This window comes from Malania oleifera, chromosome 5 (assembly GCF_029873635.1).
Source record: "Malania oleifera isolate guangnan ecotype guangnan chromosome 5, ASM2987363v1, whole genome shotgun sequence".
NCBI lineage: Eukaryota > Viridiplantae > Streptophyta > Magnoliopsida > Santalales > Ximeniaceae > Malania > Malania oleifera.
The window spans coordinates 30,399,349-30,421,346 of NC_080421.1; the positions used below are offsets into that span (position 1 = coordinate 30,399,349).

The window sequence follows — 21,998 nt, forward strand, 5'->3', positions numbered from 1 at the left end:
TATACTTGCATGGCATAATGCTGAGGGCAGTTTTAGGTGGAACTAAATTGAATCTTTTTGAGTGGGTTACTTTTTTATACCAATTTTGGAGCATTTTACTGTTAATTTATTTAGATTTTTAAAAAAAATAAAATTCTGAGGCTTCGTTTGGATTGTTTACATTAGCTTCTGGAGGCTCTCTTTGATTATAGGCCTAACATTTAATGATGTTATAAACAACTTGTTATGTGGTTGACGAAGGTGACATTAACTTCTGAAGTGGGGTGGATGGGTTTCCAACACTGAGTTGATGGGAGTTCTTGTTAAAAAATTATTTTAGGCTTCTTTTTTGCTAGGCTGAAGGCTTAAATATTGTAGGAATACTAGGGTTATACAAGTAGGGATTCAAGATTAAAACCAAGAAAGAAAGAAATAAAGAAGAAGTATTCTAGGAATCGTTTTTAGAATTTTACAGTCCTCATGATTGGTGTTAGTTGCATCACATGTTCCGTAGGAGCCTTCATTACTTTAAAAAAATAGTGTAAATTAATTTCCATTGAATTGAAGTAGTGCATAAATATATCCAGGTTGTTGGAAGAACCCTAATTGTAGTTGGTAATTATTCTGGTATTAGAAGTTGCTAGTCTTCAAAAGGTATAAAATTTGTCTTCTTAAAGTAAATACTAATAGGGCAACATTTAAAGGACGAATGGCATAATTAAGCCCAATTTTAAAAAAAATATTTTTAATAGAAAAAGAAAATTCATTAATCTATAAAATAGATAATTACAAAGAAAGAAGGATAGTGAATCCTCCTGACGCGGACAATGCAAGAAAAAAGAAAACTACTATATTAAAGCCCTTTTGCAATCCCTTTGAATATCTGATAATAACATTCTGTGAAAGGGAGGAAAAAAACATTCCGTGAAAGAATCCAAAGGAATGAGCCCAAAAAGAAGCCCTGAAAGTAACTCCATCCCAAAGAAAATGCACTGAATTTATTTTTCCATTCAAGATCCCTGCATACCTTTTGGATCCACAAAGTCCAAAAAATTCCGAAAACTTGAACACCTCTCCATAAAGTTTTCCCCTCTTACTCCTCCAAAAACCAATTATCAACAGCCTTGGAAAGTGCTAGAGTCTCCTAAAAAATGGAGAAAAGGAAATTTTAAAGCTGCCTAGCCACTTTACAATGTAGAAACAAATGGTCTCTGGTTTCTCTAGCTTCCAAACACATCACACAAACATGAGGACTTATGACCTTGTAAGGTCTTCTTAGTTGCAACAAATCATTAGTATTAAGCCTATTAAGAATCAAAGTCCACATACAGACCCTGACTTTACAAGGAACCTTGGCCTTCCAAATAAAATGATTCAAAGAAAAACAAGAAGGATTTGGCCTTTTCAACAACCAGGCAAGAAAAAATTTTGTGAGAATGAACCAGAAGAATGCCCAAGACAAATTCGAGGAGCAAAAGAGCCTAGTGTATGCAACAACGAAGTCATAACCTCAACCTCTCTCTCATTGAGATTTCTGAAGAAATGAAAATCCCCAGAAGAGATCCCCTCTCAATGGTATAAAAAGCATTAATTGGAGTACCATGTAAGAGGGATAATCTACAATTACAAGGGAACAAAATTCCAAAGATGCCTCACCCACCCAAACATTAATTAAGCCGAATTATCACCAAGTAAAGCCAAAGACTGTAACAAAAGTAAAATTTTTTTATCATCCCCATGAAGCATTGCTCCTTAAAACTCTGTTTCAAAATCTAAGAGCCTATGGAATGAAGGTGGAAGAGAGGTGGTAGGGTTGATAGATGGAATGAGATTCAATATGTTTCAAGTTTTTAGGTGATAAATTGCTGGAAATTCAAAATTTTGTAAATCCTTCTTTTATCACCTTTCAGATCCACTGCGTCTTTTGACCTTCATCATGGCCTTCTAAGGTTTTGAGTGATTCTTTGGCTGGTGTTCCTTAATGGAGTTGACACCAACAATCTACTGCAGAATGGGAGACGTTCAAAGGTATTGTCCCCTTGCATGTGCTTTTTGTGGTGCTAACAGTTCGGAAACTATTTTTCTTTTATTTTGCTATGTTTGTTTACTTGGGGCATTTGGAATAGATTATTTGGATTATTTGGTGTGGTTTGAGTGTCTCCAAGTTCGTGGAAGAGCTATTGAGTATTTTTTTCACGGGGTTCAGGAAGTGTAAGGATACTGGTAGTTTGTGGAGGTGTGGATTCTTTACTGTTTTGTTAGGGATTTGGTTTTGGATGCCTGTATCTTCTTTGGAAGAAATTGTCTTTACTTTTGCTTTGGAACGGGATACAGTATTTGGCATCTCTCTGGGATTTTAGTGCTGGCTGTTTTAAGGGCTACTTGTTTTGAGGATGTTAAGCGGGATTGGAAGGCTGTACATAGCTGATTATATTTCTTTTTTTATTTTCTTTCTTTATATGAGGATTTCTTGTCCTCTTTGTTGCACATTCTCTATCTTCTAAACAATATTTGTTTTATATCAAAAAAAAAAAAAAAATAGATTGCAATTTCTTAAGTTTTATATTTGAAGAATGGACTTTGCAACCATAGATTACTACAGCTTCTAAAATTTTATATTTTACTAATGCAATCCTGTTCTAGCTAGAGGTAATGAGATGTATGTAATGATTTTTATGTTCATAACATTGCTTTCATTTTCTATATGATTTTCTGATGGATTTTCGGACCAATCATTCTATAGCTTTGCCATATGGTGTAAACCAATATTCATAAAAATAGTGTTGTGCTCTTATGCCTTCTTCAGAAAGATCTGAGCAGCTGGATTGGGACGCACGCCTTAATATTATCATGGGAGCTGCGAAAGGACTAGCATACTTGCATCATGATTGTTCCCCTCGGATAATACATCGTGATATAAAATCAAGCAACATCTTACTTGATGGCAATTTGGAGGCTCGAGTATCTGACTTTGGACTTGCCAAATTGCTGGAGGATGAGGAGTCTCACATTACGACCATTGTTGCTGGAACATTTGGTTATCTTGCTCCAGGTCAGCAAGTTATCATGCCACCATATGTTAAAAACTTGCTTTCTTATGAATGGTGAATTGCTCAAATGGTTTGTTGTTGGTTCTCAGGGTGGACATACCAAATCAATTTGACTAGTGGGTTGTTATGGTTGTACTAGTGAAGCATGACTCAATTTTGATCTCATAAATCAAAATGTTCTATAAATGTATATAAATTTTAAAAAATATACAAGTATTTAGACTTTTACAATATCTATAACTTGAAGTATTAGAATATGACTTTACCTAAAAGCTTAAGCTGTTAGGTTGTGGGCCAACAATTTATATCAACCTTTAACACTGTCTGCACTTGCAGCCTGACAACATGGCGAGAGAGAAACAGTCGATAAATAATACCTATCGTAGGGATTATAATAATTTTTAAACACCACACAATATATGGGAGCAACAAGACTAGAAGCCAAGACCTCTTGGTAACCAGCTTTGATACCATGTTAGAACACCACTTTATCTAAAAGCTTAAGCTTATTAGGTTTTGGGCCAACAATGTATATCAAGCTTTAACATACAACAAAACAACAACAAGAAGAAGCCTTAAGTCCCGCTAGGTGGCTTTGGCTGCGTGAATCCTTTTCTGCCAATTCACCTGTTCGAGAGTATTTTCATCTACTAGATTAAGAGCTATTAAATCCTTCCTCACTATCTCATCCTAAGTTATTTTAGATCTACCCCTACCCTTTTTCATGCCAGAAACAATAACTAATTCACTCCTCACAGGTGCACTATTAGGCATGTGTTTCAAATGCCCAAGCCATCTAAATTGCCCCCTCTTATCTTGTCTTCTACCGGTGGTATGCCTAGATTATTGTGTATATGCTTGTTCCTTAATTTAACAAGCTTTAACATGAAGCAAATGTTTTTTTATGTTAATTGTGTAAATAACATGTGATTGTTAGTATCTAGGAATATTAATTGTTTGTATTTAGGAATATTGAATTCCATATTTTCTGCTTTTAATAATATTTTCTAGTTTCAATGTATGTTACTAATTTAAATTAATAGTTTGTTTACTCTTTATATAGATTATTTGTAGAAATGTAAATTTATGTAAATATTTAATATTTTTTTTTTTTGAATAAAAAATAAATTGAAGTATAAAAAAATAATACTTGGTTTCAATAAAAAAATATCATAGACATAGATGATATATATATTTATTTAAATTTTTATTGTTCTTCTAGCTAAAGGTGTGTTTTTATCATTGGAAATCAATACTTTAAGAACTAGATATAGCGGCTGTGTAGTTGAATAAGTAGTAATTTAAGATGCTAACCTATCGAGATATTGTTCGCTTGGAAATGCTTCACTCCTCAGTTTCGGATGATAAGGCTGAAGGTTTTATATAGAAATAGCTTGGATAAGAGTAATAACTTTAAGCTTAAGCTTTTAGCTTCTTGGATGAGCATTTGTGCAGGTTATTTATTTTATTTCACCATTTTTACGTCTAGCCATGGCTTTGATGCCAATTACATGGCAAGAAAGAAGTTTCTTCTGGGACAGTAGAAATGATGGTTATGAGAGCTTAAAATTGGAATAGTAACAAGATTTTATTTTATTTTATTTTCTTGTCCAGGAAGCCTAGAAATGCCTCAGATCTGTACCCTCCTTGAAAGATGGTAAAAGGTGCTTAGAGAACTCTTATATATCAGGTTCCTAGTAACCTTAGCATCTCAGCCCTTCACTACTTGAATTCCTATTAAATCTTAGCCATCATTCGTCGGAAGGATGTGCTAGCTACATGAGTTCTCAAGTGACTTAGAGAACAACTATCAGCTATTATTTTAAACAAAACTATATGAAATAACAGAATATTGGTTAATGACTGGACTCCCAATATTTACTGGACTGATCCAATGAGCATACCAAGCTTACTTGGTGCTGAGTGCCATATCCTTTTATGTAAGCATTGTAATGTCAAAATTTTCTGCGCATGGACAAGGCACAGGCATTGCAATTTGGCAACTTTAAACAGAACATGGCAGAGAATAGTCAAGTGATTAATTTTAAAATTTAACTAGTATTTTCCATTTTGATGTGATATATATTTATCTGTGTGTGTGTGTGTGTGTGTGGCATGATACTATATACACATGACAAATAAACTTCCATCCACATGCTTATAATTTAATATTAGACATTCATATTTTTATTGATTGATGTGACATGAGCAAGGGAATCCTATAGGTATTTGAGGATTTTGGAAGCTATATTTGTATATGCACACTGTACACATGCTTAATAGAGGTCAAATGTCAAGAGCTCATTCAAGCATTGTATCCTGATGGGTTTCTAAACTTTGGAGCCAAACTAAAATAATCAAAGCTAGAGCACTTAAGTTTATGAATGCCCATCCTACCTCCAACATCTCCAAAGAAGTATCCCAAAATTTGTTGTTTTGCTAAAATTCAGTCCCAATGTGTGTATGTGCAACCCTGAAGTGTTCAAGCATCCCAAAGTGTCAGGAAAAAAAGAGTTACTCTTATTTTCCAACATGTGTCAGATATATGTCCTAGCTTGTCGAAGAAACATTGGGCACCAACATCCAAGAGGTTTTGGATGCATTGATGCTTAGATAACGGTAATATTTGATTTTTATCATTTTGAATTATATTTTCTAGAATGGATCTATCCAACTTTGCTGTACCAAGTAACAAGTGTATGCTGATTTTCATGTTGTAATTTAAAGGAGATCTTGGATGCATGCATATTATCTGCGCCCCACTGGCTCCTGATTTTCTGGAGCTGCATTGTAATGTTTGCCCTTAGGCATCCAATATCTTCTAAGTTGTAGCAAATTTCTTCATCTGCAGAGTATATGCAAAGTGGTAGAGCAACAGAAAAGACCGACGTTTACAGTTTTGGGGTTCTGGTGCTTGAAGTCTTGAGTGGAAAGCGGCCCACTGATGCATCGTTCATTGAGAAGGGCCTTAATATTGTTGGATGGGTATGTCTTCTTCCCACATGCATTAATCTGATAGTAGATTCTATCTTCTTTTTGGGGGATGATTTATAGTTGATAATTATTATGATACGATTTTTTTTTTTTAAACCCCGCATGATTAAGTTGTCATGCAATATAATCAAGTGCCTTGCGCTTTGACTAGTTTTCCATTCTTTGTGTAATGGGAATGGATATCTTTCTATTTCCCTCTTTGCTGCCTGTTTATCTGATAAATTTAGTTTTATGATTGTTATTATTTTTTTCTGTTGGACAATGTACAGTACTTCTTGTAATGTGCTCTTCATGCCATTTGTATGCTTTAACAATGCTGTTAAAAGTTAAAACACTAAAATCGGAAATGTTGAATCAGAATGATACTGCCAAAGTATATGTATGGATTCTCTGCTCCATGAGCCATTTATTTTTTCCCTGCTAGACTATCTGTGATTTACATTGCTGCCGTCATACAGTGTTTGATTCTTTCTGTCTTAAGTACTTGTGGAAAAGTTGTCGTCATTGATATCCCAGGTTTCCTCAAGCTGTAATTAATAAGTTTTTTTTTTAAAAAAAAAATCTAAGGCTTTAGCTATGTGAAGCCAAGGATTCTATTAGGCATTAGCCAATAGCCATATGAAGTTGATGCAGTACATCCTAAAACTGTGGACTGTCAATCAACTGACCCACATTGTTTTATGATTGCTAAATACCGATTATGTATGATGGTGAAATTGATGCAGTCAAACCCAATAGGAAACTGACTGTTTCAAGCAAGCTACCTCTTTCTCTAAGATATATGTATTATTTTAGTAATTAGATTGTGTTAATGGGGGTATTTTTGTCCTTGAGACTTTATTATTATTAATAATATAAATGAGGGCAGACCTTGAGCTGTACGTAGACTCCAGGAAATTGTTGCCTAGTTTTTACTCTTCTTTCTCCTTTTCTCTTCTTTTCTCTTCTTCTATTCTTGTCTCCATATCTAACTGTGCAACATGGTTGGGGCAAATTCTCATCTCCATCACGTTCCTAGAAACACCCATGTTCTTTGTCATGCCTCGCGTCTTTGGGTGTACATGTTTTGTTCGTGTTCCACATACTGGTTAAGATAAGTTCTCTCCTCATGCTGTTAAATGTGTCTTTGTTCGGTACTCGAGAACTCAGAAAGGATATAGATATTATGATCCTCACACTCGTAGGAAATATGTTAGTGCCGATGTCACCTTTTTTTAGGAGAAACCTTATTTCTCTAGTGCTGGGCCCTCTTTGAATGAATCTATTTTGATTCCATCAATGATTTATGGTTCTTGTGTTGATCCTCCCATTCCTACCTTTATCCTTCTCGAGAAATCTTTTGCTTCTCCTCCAAATCAGTCAGTTACTCAAGGTCTTAAATTTCGATTTTGACTCAAATTTCGAAGCTCCAAAAGTACGGAAATTTCAACGGAAATTTCAATTTCGATTTGAAAAAATAACGGAAATTAGTATTAAAGCATGGAATTCTTTGTGAAACTTTAGAAATGGTTAACAAACATAATAATATAAGTTTTAGAACTAATATATTACAAATTAAATACATCTATGTTTTGTATGAGGTTGAAAAGTTGTAAAATAGTATGTGTATCAAACATATTTGTAAGATAATGTACATTAAACATATTCAGTTAATACAAATGAAATTCATAAATCATTTAAATATTATTATTATGCAAATAATGATAATTTAGACATGAATGGTTAAATAAAATGTTATTGTAAGTTTATTTTTTCATATAATTTCAAAAGCACTTGTAATATTTGTTTCGAAAAAATAAATAAAATAAATTAAGATAGAAATTTCACTTCACTCATAAATTTCTCATTTGAATTCTGACGAAATTTCATCACATAGTTAAAATTTCAATAAGTTTTGCTAAAATTTCGAGATTTCAATAAATTTCGGATGATTCGTTGAAATTTCAACGGAAATTATGCAAGACGGAAATCAACAAATCAGAAATTTCGACGAAATTTCGACAATTTTGTGGAAACTTAAGACCATGCAGTTACTAATCCAAAGAAACAATTCAGGGTTTATGAACAGTGGCAAGCAAGCATAGACATCACTACCACCATGGTGGCGCCTCCTTTGCCCATCATTATTTCGACTTCTAGTTCTGGAGATCCATCCCAATATGACTTGAATTTGCCCATTGCTCACTAGAAAGGTACTTGAACATGTGCTCAATCTTAGTTGCTTATCCTACTGGCTATTGTTCATTATGTTTCTTCACCTTCCTAGTCTTATGCATTTTTTTGCCTTTGTCTATTTCCTCGATTTCTATTCTTTTGTTGCATGTTGAAGTGCTTGATAACCGTTGTGAAAACATGCAATGGATGTAGAAATGGATGTGTTGACCACTCAAGGGATATGAGACTTGGTGGATCTTCCTCTTGGTAAGGAGTTGGTTAGGTGTTGTTGGGGCTACAATCAAATATCTTCCTGACGGCCCTATTGAACAGCTTAAGGCTCAATTGATTGCCAAGGAGTACACCCAAACATATGGTATTGATTATTTGGAGGCAGTCTCTCCTGTTGATTGACATTCTGTTCGTGTATTGATCTCATTGGCAGTTAATTTTGATTGGCCCTTATACTGATTGGATGTGAAGAGTGCCTTTTTGTACCAGGATTTGCGGGAAGAGGTAAACATGGAGTAACCTCGTGGGTATATTGCTCAAGGGGAGGATGGTAAAGTAAGTAGATTGTATAAGGCCATTTATGGTCTTAAGCAGTTTCCTCGAGCCTGGTTTGACAAATTTAGTGTTGTAGTCTCTATATTTGACTTTATCCAGTGCCACTATGATCATTAGGTCTCTATTTGCAAAAAGGAGATAGGTGTGGTACTTCTAGTAGTTTATGTTGATGATAGCATCATCACTCGTAGTGATCAAAGCAGGACTGCAGATGTTAAGAATGGCTTTAAGAAGAATTTCAAATCAAGGACTTGGGTATGCTGCATTCCTTTCTTGGTTGAATCTATTTCAACGAAAATATACGTTGGACTGGCTAAGTAAGACTGATTTATTGGGAGCTAAACCAATTGATACTCTTGTGGGCCGATGTGAAGTTGTCCAGGGATGTTTGGCTGGACTTTTGAAGACAAACATCAATGTAGGCAGTTGGTAGGTAAGTTGGTCTACTTGACTATTACTATAACTAACATATCTTTTGCCGTGGGAGCGGTGAGTCAGTTTCTGGAAAATCCTAAAAAACCACATTGGAATGCTGCTTGTAGGATTTTGTTCTATTTCAAAGGCTCTCCTGGCAAAGATTTGGTATATAAATGTAATAAAAACTGTAAGATCATGGGATATTCTGATGCAGTTGGGTTGGCTTTGTTGATGATCAAAGGTTTACTACTGGATACTGTGCATTTGTGGAAGGTAATCTTATTACTTGGTGTAGCAAGAAACAAACTATTATAGCATGACCTAGTGCTGAAGGAGAATACCGAGCTATGACTCATACTGTGAGTGAGCTTATGTGGTTGAAGTCTGTAATGGAAGAAATGGGATTCTTGATAACGAAGCCAATAGATATGTTTTGTGATAATAAAGATGCCATTTATATTGCTAGAAATGCTGTGTTAAAGAAGATCGTGAGCACTCCCTCCATGAAATCTATGGATCAGTTGGACGATGTTTTTACGAAGCCTTTGTTTAAGCTCGCCTTGTCTAATAGTTGTTACAATTTGGGGTTGGTGATTTTTGTACACCTCTAGCTTGAGGGGGATTGTTTGAAGAGAATATGTTATTTTGGTGACTAGGTTGCGTTCATGGGTGTATTTTTGTTGTCAAGACTATTATTAATATATATAAGAGAGCAGACCTAGAGCCGTACGTAGACTTCAGGAAACTGCTATCCAGTTTTTCCTCTTCTTTCTTTTCTTCTCCTCTTCTCTTTTCTTCTCTTCTTGTCTCCTCCGTCTCTAACTTAAAAACTATATAATATAGTTTTTAAGATTTTTTTTATTAGTAGTGTTAATTATGTCTTCCAAAATATGTTAATTAATTATAAAAGATCTTGTAATGTTGGTCGACAATCAAGCATAATCTTTTCATTAAGAAGTTGTTACTCTGTGTGATGTCTCTTTTCGATGTCTTTTATAAATATTACGTTGGTGAAATTTTAAAAAATAAAGATGAGTCTTGGGTTTCTGATTTTAGACACCATGTTATAGAGCGATTGGTACTCCATTAATCATTTACAGTGATTGGTCATGTTAGTTATTTTGTGATTCCACCTGAGCTTATCCTGCATCATAAGGATCAGGTGAACTAATTTTTGACATTTTTGAACTAATCAACCCTTAAAAATATTCTTGTTTCACATGACTGTAATAGTAACTGTTACTTCCATTGGTTCAATGTAGTAAAGAAATTGAAAGCAACTATGGATTTATTTGAAAATGTTGCACTAGATTTATTTTTTTCATGGTAATGGAGAGCATGCTTCGGTTGGTTGCCAATTTTAGAAGGAATCATCGTGCAATTGTTGCTGAAAATAGTAGGAAACAATTTTTCTTATGCTTCTAGAACTGTGTTGAAAAAATAAAATAAAATCAAGCAGGGAAAAAAACAGCTTTTGCAAATTTTTTTCCTCCAGGCTGGGTTTGTTCCTCATGGGTTCAGTTGAGTTGGGAGTATTATGATGGTTGCAATTGTGTGGGTGTAATTTTTGTTTGACCTAGCTGTTCTTTGTTCTAATTATTGATAAAAAACCTATTTACTCACTGCCATCCTCCCTTCCCCCACTGGGCAAAAAAAAAAGAATAAAAAACAGGTTCCGATAAATGTATTTTTGCTGCTGTTTTGTTTGTGTGTGTGTTGTGTTTTTTTCTTAAAATATATTTTTAAGGCAAGGAAAACGTTCTGTAGTCCACCTAAATTATGGGTTGCTTTTGTGTTGTCCTTGTGGAATGTATTTGAAATTGTGTAAACTAAAATTTTGTAATTGCGGATATTTGTGGGTGAGAGAATGAGTGGCTAGGGTTGGATGGAGTTGGCTTGTAAATGATTCTATTAAGAAATTGACTGATTTATCCTTGTTGAGTATCCAATTGTGTGTATTCTGAGGTACACAGGAAAGGATTCTCTGCAATATGGGACTGATTGCAGCAGCAGATTAGACTTGGGAGTGTGTATAGGAAAAAAAAAAAAACAGTAAAATGACACGGGCAGATATTAGAAGTATTGATGATGGATACCATATGATGATTATAAAAATATATTCAAAGAAATTTCTATAATTTGGACATTTCATATAAAGGGTGTAACAAAATTATCAAAAATTGAAATCAGACCAAAACTGTACTGTCATACATTTTGGTTTGGATTTTTAGTTTAAATTTTTGGTTTTGATTTTTTATTTTTATAAAAAATCTGTTCAATTTTGATTTCACTTTTACATAGAAAACTGTTCATAATAACCAAATTGTGTATATATATATATCTTCTTGTATTTGTAATTTATTATTATCTTGAATATAATCATTAGTCCTTGTACTATCAAGTGAAATATATTTTAATTCCTATACTTTTAATTAGTACAATTAAGGACTTGTACTTACTAATTTTATGCAGTAATTTTTGTCTTCCTAATTAAATCTAAAAATAAAAGTCATTCTCCCTTGAACATATAAAATGTATGTTGAATTGATGTTACACACATTTTATCACTATTATTTCATAAAGAGTTAGCGTCAAAAAGAAATCTCATTACGTTTTTTTCATAAAGAAGTGGCTATGGCATTAAGTGTATAATTAACATTAAACAATTCAAAAATTATATATATATTTTTTCGCAACGGATAATGTCCAGAGACCGCAAATGAATCCAAAGACTGAAGGGCCTTCTGTAAATTTCAACTCTCCAATTCATAACTATTAAATTAGTTTAGATCAATGTTTTAAACGGCTCAATTGAGGCTTCCCTTAAGGCAGGGCATGCCTAAAATGCCCTGTGGCTCAATTTAAAATACCAAATCCCAAGAAGGCTAACACATTTCACATTGAGGCCTACACATTTTTACAAATGGTATGCCTTTTGCGCCTTTTCAGTTGAGGCTTACACATTTTGGGGTGCGATTCTCAAGCTAGATTCGGTTACAAATTATTAACTCCGTGTTTGTATAAGGAGTATCATTATATGAGTTTATTTATGAAACTATTGAACCTCACCTTTCCAAAATAATTGAGAATTTATCTTAGATCTTGAAAATAATTTGAATTTTATAAGTTTGTAGCTATCTCTTGTCATGATTTACATAATGAAGTCAGGTTAGAAATTTTTGAAATGGCCAATAAATAGTTTGCAAATTATATTTGATGTTTTTTTTTTTTTAACATTATGTTTATCATTTTCTTAATTTTTTCGTTATTTTTAAAATTTATGTAATTTATTTACATATTTTTATCTAAAATTAAATTTTCAAAAGGCTTACGCCTCAATGCCTTAAGGCTTATGCATCACCTCTTAAGGGTTAAAATGCCTTGCCTTACGTCTTCGCGTTTTAAAACATTTGTTTAGATGGCAACTTTAATTGAATAAAATTAATGAGTACAAGTCTTTAATTTACTAATTAAAAGTATAAAGACTAAAAGAAATTTCAGCTAGTACAAGGGTTAAGTTATCATTTCACTCTATTATCTTTGACTACTATGCTATATTTTGCATATTATCAATTCAACAATTTTATTTATTAATAGATGTGGAAGAGTTGAAATAGTAGAAAACGAGGAATGGATGGAGCTTTTAGAGGAAGGGAGGCTCACCCCTTTTGCTTTTTGTCTCTGCGCGACAAGGGAGAGCCTGCTGTTGTGCTGCCTGGCATCATGGCATGCCTGTTGCTGCTGGCAGTGACTGCTGCTGCAAGCTTTGAAGGCCACTTGGAACTTTGGAAGGGCTGTTTTGCCCCACTCTGACTAAGAGAAGAAGGGAAGAACCTTCCTCCCTGCTATAAAACCCACATAACCCTTTAACTTCCATATCTTCAGGGGCTTAAGCCCAACTATGGTAATCTGTGTATGAGCTGTATTGAAGCCCCAGTAAAACATTTAATTTTGTGCCCTTGTACAGATTAGTTTGAGGCTAAATTTTTGTTGTTGACTATTGAGTAAGAAAACAGATAAATTTTTGTTGTTAAACTGATTGCTTGATTTTTATAATTTGTTGGTTTTCAGTTCAGTTTTGGCTTATAAAAAATTTAGAATTGATGATATTGGCTCAGTTGTCGGTTTTGGATATTACCAAACCGAATTGAGCTGATTAGACTCCTATTAACTGGTATAGAACAAAAGAATAATGTAACACCCAGTGCACTAGGCTCCCAGACCACTGTGCATGTGTGGGGCAAGATGTACAGAGCCTTACCTCCATGCTTGGAGAGACTGCTTCTATGAGATAATTCAAGAATCCAGATTTCTTCGAGTTATATGTTTTTTAAGCACGAAATGCTCAAAGCTTCATTTTTTGATCGTGTAATCTTAATCTACCAATGCTGAAGTTCCATGTTCACCCTTCCATCATCTTTACCTTAAGGGGAGCATACGAAAAATGGAGAACAATGAACCCATCTAAATGCCTTTTTCTTTCATCTATGTCACTCTGTTATATCTGCTATCTGGTTAGGAATTTCAAAAACAATATTTCCAGACAACCCATCTAAATGCCTTTTCCTTTCATCTATGTCACTCTGTTATATCTGCTATCTGGTTAGGAATTTCAAAAACAATATTTCCGGACACCTTTGTTAGTCTGTTGGATGTCCTTGTTTTCTGTAGGCTCCGTCATGTTCAATTCTTCCAGAATTTGAACACATTAAAACTCCCTTGTTGGCCTTGGGCTAGGACTTTGATTGACCTCCTTGGTTTTTGCAACTGTCATTTGTCTTACATTCATGCTGTCTTAAGTATGCATGGTGAAGCTGAATTCCCAGCGTGCCCTTTGCACGTTCTATTGATTTTTGTTTGTGCACTGGCATAGGGAGTCCTTCTATGGTGCATATGCACAATTTCTTCCTTGAGTGGCTTTGAATTGAAATGTTCCACATGACCAGCAATTATGATGTCAGTTATTGAAATGATGTCCATAGCAGTATCTCTTATATATATACACAAACACACATATATATTGAAGTTTAAATTTATATTTGCATTCAACAAAATCTGACAATTTTGTTGGGGATACATGTGCATGCAGTGTGGTCATGCTTGCCAGATGTCTGGTTGAGATGCTGTCATTAGTAGTTTAGTACATTTGAAGTATTGCTTTAATCTTTCTTTGAAAAAAATATTTACATAAAACACTAACATGTAGTATTGTTTAGATAGGATAGTCCTTTATTCTATCATCTTTTGTTTAAATGAGCATGAGATCTGATGGCACTGTTGTACACACCCATGCCCCCTAAGGTTTCCCAGTTTTATATTTGGAGTAAATTGATCCTACCTACCTTTGTGTACACACCCATGCGTGTGCACATGTGCACAAATCCAAACAAAATCTAGGGGCAAAGCAGATAAACTCTTGAAGATCAAATCAATTGAAATTTGTGAATTGTTATAAATATTACATGTTTCAGGTGTTTAAAGAGGGGCATATTTGAGCTTGTTAACCTGGAATAGGGGGGAAAAGGAACAGAAGATAATGTGGCACATGCACAAATATATTAGTACCACTGTTGTGGCCAGAAATATAAGATGTTTTTGTCAATATTTAGTAACACGTTTGCTATTTTTCTTACCATTTTTTGGCAGATGAATTTTCTGGTCACAGAGAATAGGCAACGGGAGATTGTTGATACACATTGTGAGGGGGTGCAGTCAGAAAGCCTTGATGCTCTGCTCTCAATTGCCATCCAGTGTGTGTCTTCTGGGCCGGAGGATCGACCCACCATGCATAGGGTGGTCCAGGTGATTGAGTCAGAGGTCATGACCCCGTGCCCCAGTGATTTCTATGATTCCAACTCTGATTGAAAATTTTTCTGGGGAGACGGCCAAGACATCTTTGCTTGCACATTCCATTTCACTGCAGCTTCCCTCAATGAAGTAGGAGAGTGCAGCAACGAGTGAAAAAGGACTAGGGAATCTGGAGAGATTCAGTCTTCCTATTTCTTTTGTTGATTTTATTTTTGCTGATATCCATCTCGATTTGCGAATGCTCTGCTCCATCTACGTTCATCTGCCCTCAGAATGTCAGCACTTGGTTCGTCATCAAAGTGACAGGTCGGTTGTAACCCTTTGATTTCGGTCTCGTCATTTGCATGGGTGCTCGCGGACTACACAACAATTAAACTTCCACTGTGGTATGAGAAATGCATTCATTTTCCCCCATATTTTTTGTATTATTTCTTTTTTCATTTTCCTTTTTTTGGATTTTTTTTTTTGTATTTATTTGAATCACTTGGCATTTATTCTCTTAAAGCTGTATATGGCTGTTACGGCATATATATAAATATGATATACATTTTGATCCATCACTTGACAGTTGGTCTTATCTGTTCCGTTTTTTGTAAATGTCGTTAGATAACAACAATTAGTTCCTTTGGTGATTGATAGGCCCAAAACCGATCCGCAACTGTGCTTTTCTTTTTCCCTTTTTTTTTCACCCCCTGGATTTGTTTACTATGGGATTGCCTGTATTTGCTTGTTCTATTTATAGTACTGGTTATTCCTTTGATTGGAAGGACTGTCGTATTTCAATGTAAATGGATGATATTTTTGTAGGACTGTTGAACAGAGAAGGGGAAAAAGAATGAGAAGTTATTAGTACAATTAGGTTGTGTTTGAGATATGGATTTGGAATTTTAGATTTGGATTTGTATTGATTTGAACTAAACTTATTATAATTTTTATTATGTTATATTTAAATCTGCATAAATTTAAATTCGGGATCCGAAATTTATATTCCCAAGTTAGTGTGGAGAGTATTGAGATTGTTAGTTCTCGAGGATTTGACATTTAGTTTTGCGGAGTGTTGACATTGTTAGTTTTGTGAGTATTCATATAATACAGTATTAGGAAGAAGTAAATATTTTAGAACTTGCATGATTTGATGCCTTCTGCTTTCCAAAAATCTTTAGGCTAATCAGTGGACCAGTTTTGCATTTGCAGCGGGAAATATTCGGCAATGGCACATGTACCATAACCCTATGTTGGGGCAGATTTTGAATTTAGATTTGTGTTGATTTAAATTAATTATAAAAATTTTTGTTTTAATTCATTCAAATTTAAATTTAAAATCTGAAATTATGTTCTCAATTATAGGGCAAGGGAATATGACAATTTTTTTAGAAAGCAGCGCTGATTTAAGAAAAATGTGATTATTTTGTATACAAAATGGAATGAAATTGAAATGCTACGCCACATGTTTGAAGAAGAATTCTGTAGCCACCTCTGCAAGACAAGCATGTGGGGTTGGAATAAGGACTGCATACTTGGAGAAACAATCAACCACAACAAAGGTTGACTGCAAATCCTTCACCTTTGGTAAACCAATTAGGAAGTTCACAGATAAATTCCACCAAAGCTTCTCTAGAACATGTAGAGGTTGTAGGAACCCTACTTCCTTATGCCCCTCCAACTCATCTTGTGGCATACAAGACAAGTTTTGACATAGGCCTCAACTTCTTTCATCTTAGGCCAAAAGTATGACCTCATTAGTTATGTTAGTGCTTTTTTTTTTCCCCTTGCTGGATGTATGTCTCATTGTGCGTCATGCTGTTCCCTTAGTAACTCATTTCAAGGCCCTCTAGTAGAAAGAGCATATACATTGCTTCCTTTAGTGTACAATAATCCATCGTCTGAACTCGAAATGCCTTCCTACACCATTTTTTGGAGTCTATCGAATTCAACATTAGTTTTTGTAGCATCTCGAATGCAATATGCCAAACTGCATTCTTGTTGAATAAGGGTTGTAACATAGCCTTGAACTTATTTCGACTTAACACATCAACCACTTGATTCTACCTTTTTGTTTATAAACTCATTTGAAGTTGGACTTTGCTAGAAACTCTCGTCAACAAGCTTGCTTTGGGGAGAGTTTCTTCTAGGTCTTAAAATATTTGTTTGCCACATTGTCAGTCAACACCATGAATTAGGTACCTAGCAGATAATGCTTCCAAGATTTTGGACAAACCATAGAAGTCCTCTCCTTCTTGTGAATAGAGTATTGGATCTCAACTTCTTTTAGTTTTTTACTTTCAAAGGGTATAGGATGTCTTTTTTGTACAAGGTCACGACCAATAGCTCCATTTGAAGCATCAATATGCACTTTAGAAGGCAAATCAAACATAGAAAACTACAACATTGGTTCTAAGCATATTACCATCTTCAATCCTTCAAAGCACTTTGACACTCATTTGTCCATGCCCATTTCTTTTCCTTCTTCAACAAATTAGTCAATGGGGCAACTCTCTTTCAATATCATTAAATAAAATTTAGATAATTGTTAGCCAACCTAATATATGATTATATTTCAACAACTTTCAAAGGTGTAGGCTGATCAAGAAAAGCCTTTGCCTTTCTTTCATCCAACATGACTCGTACTTTGCTCACCTAATGACCCAAGAACATCATTTCTTGGCAAAATTCAAATGTTTTTTTCTTGACATACAACTAGTTCTCTTGCAATTAGGTGAACACTTGCCTCAAGTATTGCACATGATACTCTAAAGAATCATTGTAAATGGGAATGTCATCTAAATATATAATGACAAATTGATCAATATATTTGTAGAATACATCATTCATCAGATTATAGAAACTCAAAGGGGCATTAGTTGAACCAAATGACATCACCAAAAAATCTTAAGAACCATATCTTGTCCTACGAGCTGTCTTTGATTCATCCCCCTCTAAAATTTGCGCTTGCCAATACCCTGACTATAGGTCTAGAATTGTGAAATTGGGGCTTTGGTAAACCAATTGAATTTCAATTCCATATATGCAAAAGGATTCTTTTTCTTTATAATAACCTTGTTCATGGCTCGATAATCCACACACATTTGTAAAGAACCATCCTATTTCTTCTGGGATAGCATTAGAGCACCATAAAGAGCCATGGAGGGTCGGATGAGTCCACACTCAACAACTCATCCATTTGTTTCCCTAATTTAGTTAACTCCAAGGATCCCATTTTATAAGGCTTGTGCTAGGGGTTTAGTAGCAAGCATCAATTCAATTTGGTAGTTGCATGTCTAGGGGGGAGTGATTTCAAAAATGTTTTGTAGGCATGGGATTAGAGCATTCTTCCAAGAGATCTGTAACCACATCAGGAACTTCCACCACTTGGTCTAACTTAATTTTCATGAGTGTGACCAAGAATGTGAAGTCTCCTTACCTTAATCCATTGTTCAATTGCATGATTGAAATGATACCAACCTTTTGCTTTTCTAATGTCTTGCTTGGATACTTGTACACCACATGAATAAAGCAAGAGATCATTTCATTAGAAATTAGTAGTCTAGCAAGGTAGGGCATTAGCATCACTTTAGCCTTCACAAAGAATTCCATGTCATCAAATTATCTAAGGGTATTGTCAATGTTGACTCTATGAGTCAAATCCTGTTTTGATAATGACAAATCATTTGGTACTTTATTTGTGCATTGAGAGTGTGAATAGGAGGAACATTATTTAGCATGCACGAAAGTTGAGGAAGTCATGGAAGCCATGGGGATTAAAGAATATACAATCAAGCACAATTCATGGAACTAAAAGAGTAGAAGAATGAAGATGCAAGCGTCAAGTTCAAGATAGTCATGAGAATGAGTATTTAGATTTCATTGTATTTGCATATTTTAAATGATATAGCTAAAAACTCAAAATCATACCTTAAACTGACCTTAGGACACATGCATATCATGAAGAATTTATTTAAAGGAGTCTAAGTTAAACTAAATTTTGGAGGCAAATTTTTAGAGGCCTTGTCGACGAACCCAATGGCCTCATCGACGAACACATGAAGGCCACTTGGCAATGAACACCATGTTCTCGTCGATGAGAAAATACCAAGAGCACAAAAATTTCAGATAGGTCTCTTGTCGACGAACTCATGTTCACGTCGATGAACGAGTGTTGAACACTCGTCAACGAAGGTGTCCTCTCGTTGATGAATGTCAGGCATAGAACTTCAGTTCAGTAGGGATACGTGTGGAATTTCGTCCATATAAAATGATCCAATGGCTGGGATTAAACCTAGGGTCGAGAACATATATAAAATTAACCTAAGAACCTTAGTGCCTTACTTTTTGAACATATCTTGAGAGCTTTAAACAAAAATTATCTACGGGCCTGCATTCCAACTTCTATACATCAAGTTTTGGGCATTCTCATTCAAGAGTCAAGAGCCTTCACCCATATCTTACTACAACGTTTCATTCATCTTGAGGTTTGAGGTTTGGTAAAAGTATTTTACAAATTTGAATCTTATTTTTGTTTTCCCTTGACTCATAAAATTTATGTATATATTACTTGGGAACAAAAATAACAATCTGAATATTTTATTCACTGATTGAATATACATACTTGAGAAAAAAATTTGATTGAACTAAACTCTTTTAGATATTCTTGAATATATTTATCGTTCTCAGATTGACTACTACAAAAACTATTTGATTGCTCAATTTGAGAGTGTTTTAAATGTATATGTGTGAAAAATCTTTGGAATATTTCAAGTCATATTTTTATTCAAAGAGTTGATCTTGTAAATTACTTGATAGCTGGAACCTAGATATGAGTGCTACTAAAGATTATTTTTACAAGGATCATATCTTGATTTTCCTGCATCAAGTGGATTGATTTGAAACCCTAAAATCTCCAAAGTGTTTATTTATAAGAAATTAATTTTTTAGAGATATTATCTTGAAGGTAATTTTGTGAACCATATCATATATGTAATGATATTATCATTACATACATACTGAGCTTCAAGTTTTATCATATGAATATGTGTTAGTGATTTCTATTGTATTCACCAGCTTATGTAGAAGCATTATTGAGTTTTTGTAAAATAGTTATATTGTAATCACGGTTCAGGTTGTGAATCAGGTTTGAGGAGAAAGTTGTATCTCTGGTAAGTAGCGGATTAGGAGGAAGTTGTACCTCTTGTAAGCAGCGGATTGTAAGGGAAGCTCCATCCCGGTTAAAGGAGCAGGGATTTAGTGGAATCCTTGAGTGGGTTGTTCAAGGGGAGGACATAGGGTGGGTTGGCTGAACCTTGTACAAATTGTGTTTGCCTTCTCTCTTCCTTGACTTCTTTTAATGTCCGCAACGCATTTCATTACCTATCTTGCATGTGTGTATGTTGAATAACCTTACAAGCACTTGGTAATTAATTGGGTATAATTGAATATAAAATCATTGGACTAAATTAATTTCAAGCCTTGGTGATTGTTTGTGTTAAATCTTAAAATAGGGACTAATAGATGAAGTAAAGATAAATATTTTCAAAATACCCAATTCACCCCCCTCTTGGGATTACACATGAATTCACATTTGGTATCAGGGCGAGATCTACATAGACTTAATCGTTATTTTTGTAAAACGATCACATGACACACAGCAATGTAACTCCATTTGGTGAGGGACACTTGTCCACTAGACTACCAATTTTCTGTGGTGTAAATTACACTTACTGGAAACGTAGGATGAGTATATACCTATTAAATGTAGATTGGAAAGTATGGGAAATAGTTTCTAAGGGAAACCATGTTCCCATGAAAGTAGTTGATAAGGTAAATGTTCCTAAGACTAAAGATGAACATACAGAGGAAGACTGGAAATCTGTGCAAATAAATGCTACTGCAATGAACTTGCTATTCTGTGCACTAGATGTAAATGAGTTTAATAGGGTGATGACCTGTAACACTGCTAAAGAGATTTAGGAAAAGTTAGAAATCACATATGAAGGTACTAAGGAAGTAAAAGCTAGTAGGATAGACATGCTTACTAGTGAATATGAGGCATTTAAAATGATTGTTGATGAATCTATTCTATCCATGTACACTAGATTCACATACATCACAAATTCTTTAAATGCTCTTGGTAAATCTTACCCTACTTATGAGTTGATCAGGAAGATACTTAGGGGACTACCACCAGTTTGCGAAGCTAAGGCCACTGTAATAGCAGAAGGAAGGAATCTGAAGGAGATGTCAGTTGATGAATTGATTGGTTCACTTATTACTTATGAACTAGCAATAAATGAAAGGAAGAATGAGCAAAACAAAACTATGAAAGTGACAGCGCTTAAGGCATCATCCAACAGCTCTAGTGAGGGAAGTGATTTAGAATCAGATGATAACATGACGCTTATCACTAAGAAATTCGGAGAGTTCATGAGAAAGAACAAGAAATACACCAGGAAATTCAATGGCTCAAAAATAGAAAATAGAGAGTCCAGCAAAAGGAAACAAAATAATGATCTTACCATGTGCTATAACTGTAGAGAAGTTGGACATATCAAGCCAAATTGTCCCCATCTGAAGAAAGTGTCTAAGAAGAAAAAGAAGAAGAAGAAGGCACTAAAGGTTGGTTGGGATACTTACAATACTAGTAATTCAGAATCTGAATCTAGTAATGAAGAGATTGCAAATCTATGTCTAATGGCACAAGAAGACCACATGGTACAATCTTTTTGTTATGCTTCATCTTATTATTCTAGTGATTCAAAAAATGAAAATAGCATGCTTTCTTATGATGAACTACATCAGGAATATCTATATACCCTTAAAATGCTTAAGAAAACGAATAAGAAAAATTTTGGGTTGAAATTAAAATTGAAAGAACTTTTGAAGTTAGTAGAAATTCAAAATAAATCTCATGCATCCCTCATGAAAGACAAGGATTTGAAAATTTAAGAGTTATGTTAGAATTGGTGTATTCCCAAGAGGGGGGGGGGGGTGAATTGGAATTTATAACTTTTTCACCTAGGTTAATTTATCCAACAA

General features: G+C 34.6%; 1 protein-coding gene across 1 annotated transcript in view; it reads left to right on the forward strand.

Annotated features, from left to right (window-relative positions):
* Nucleotides 1-15,529, forward strand: part of LOC131155767 (LRR receptor-like serine/threonine-protein kinase FEI 2) — a 63,615-nt gene extending 48,086 nt beyond the window's left edge. The window contains exons 12-14 of the mRNA XM_058109156.1: nt 2,786-3,031; nt 5,881-6,014; nt 14,808-15,529. Of these exons, the coding sequence (XP_057965139.1) occupies nt 2,786-3,031; nt 5,881-6,014; nt 14,808-15,026 (599 nt within the window). The 3' untranslated portion in view covers nt 15,027-15,529. The remainder of the gene's footprint in view (nt 1-2,785; nt 3,032-5,880; nt 6,015-14,807) is intronic.
* The last annotated feature ends 6,469 nt before the right edge of the window (nt 15,530-21,998 follow it).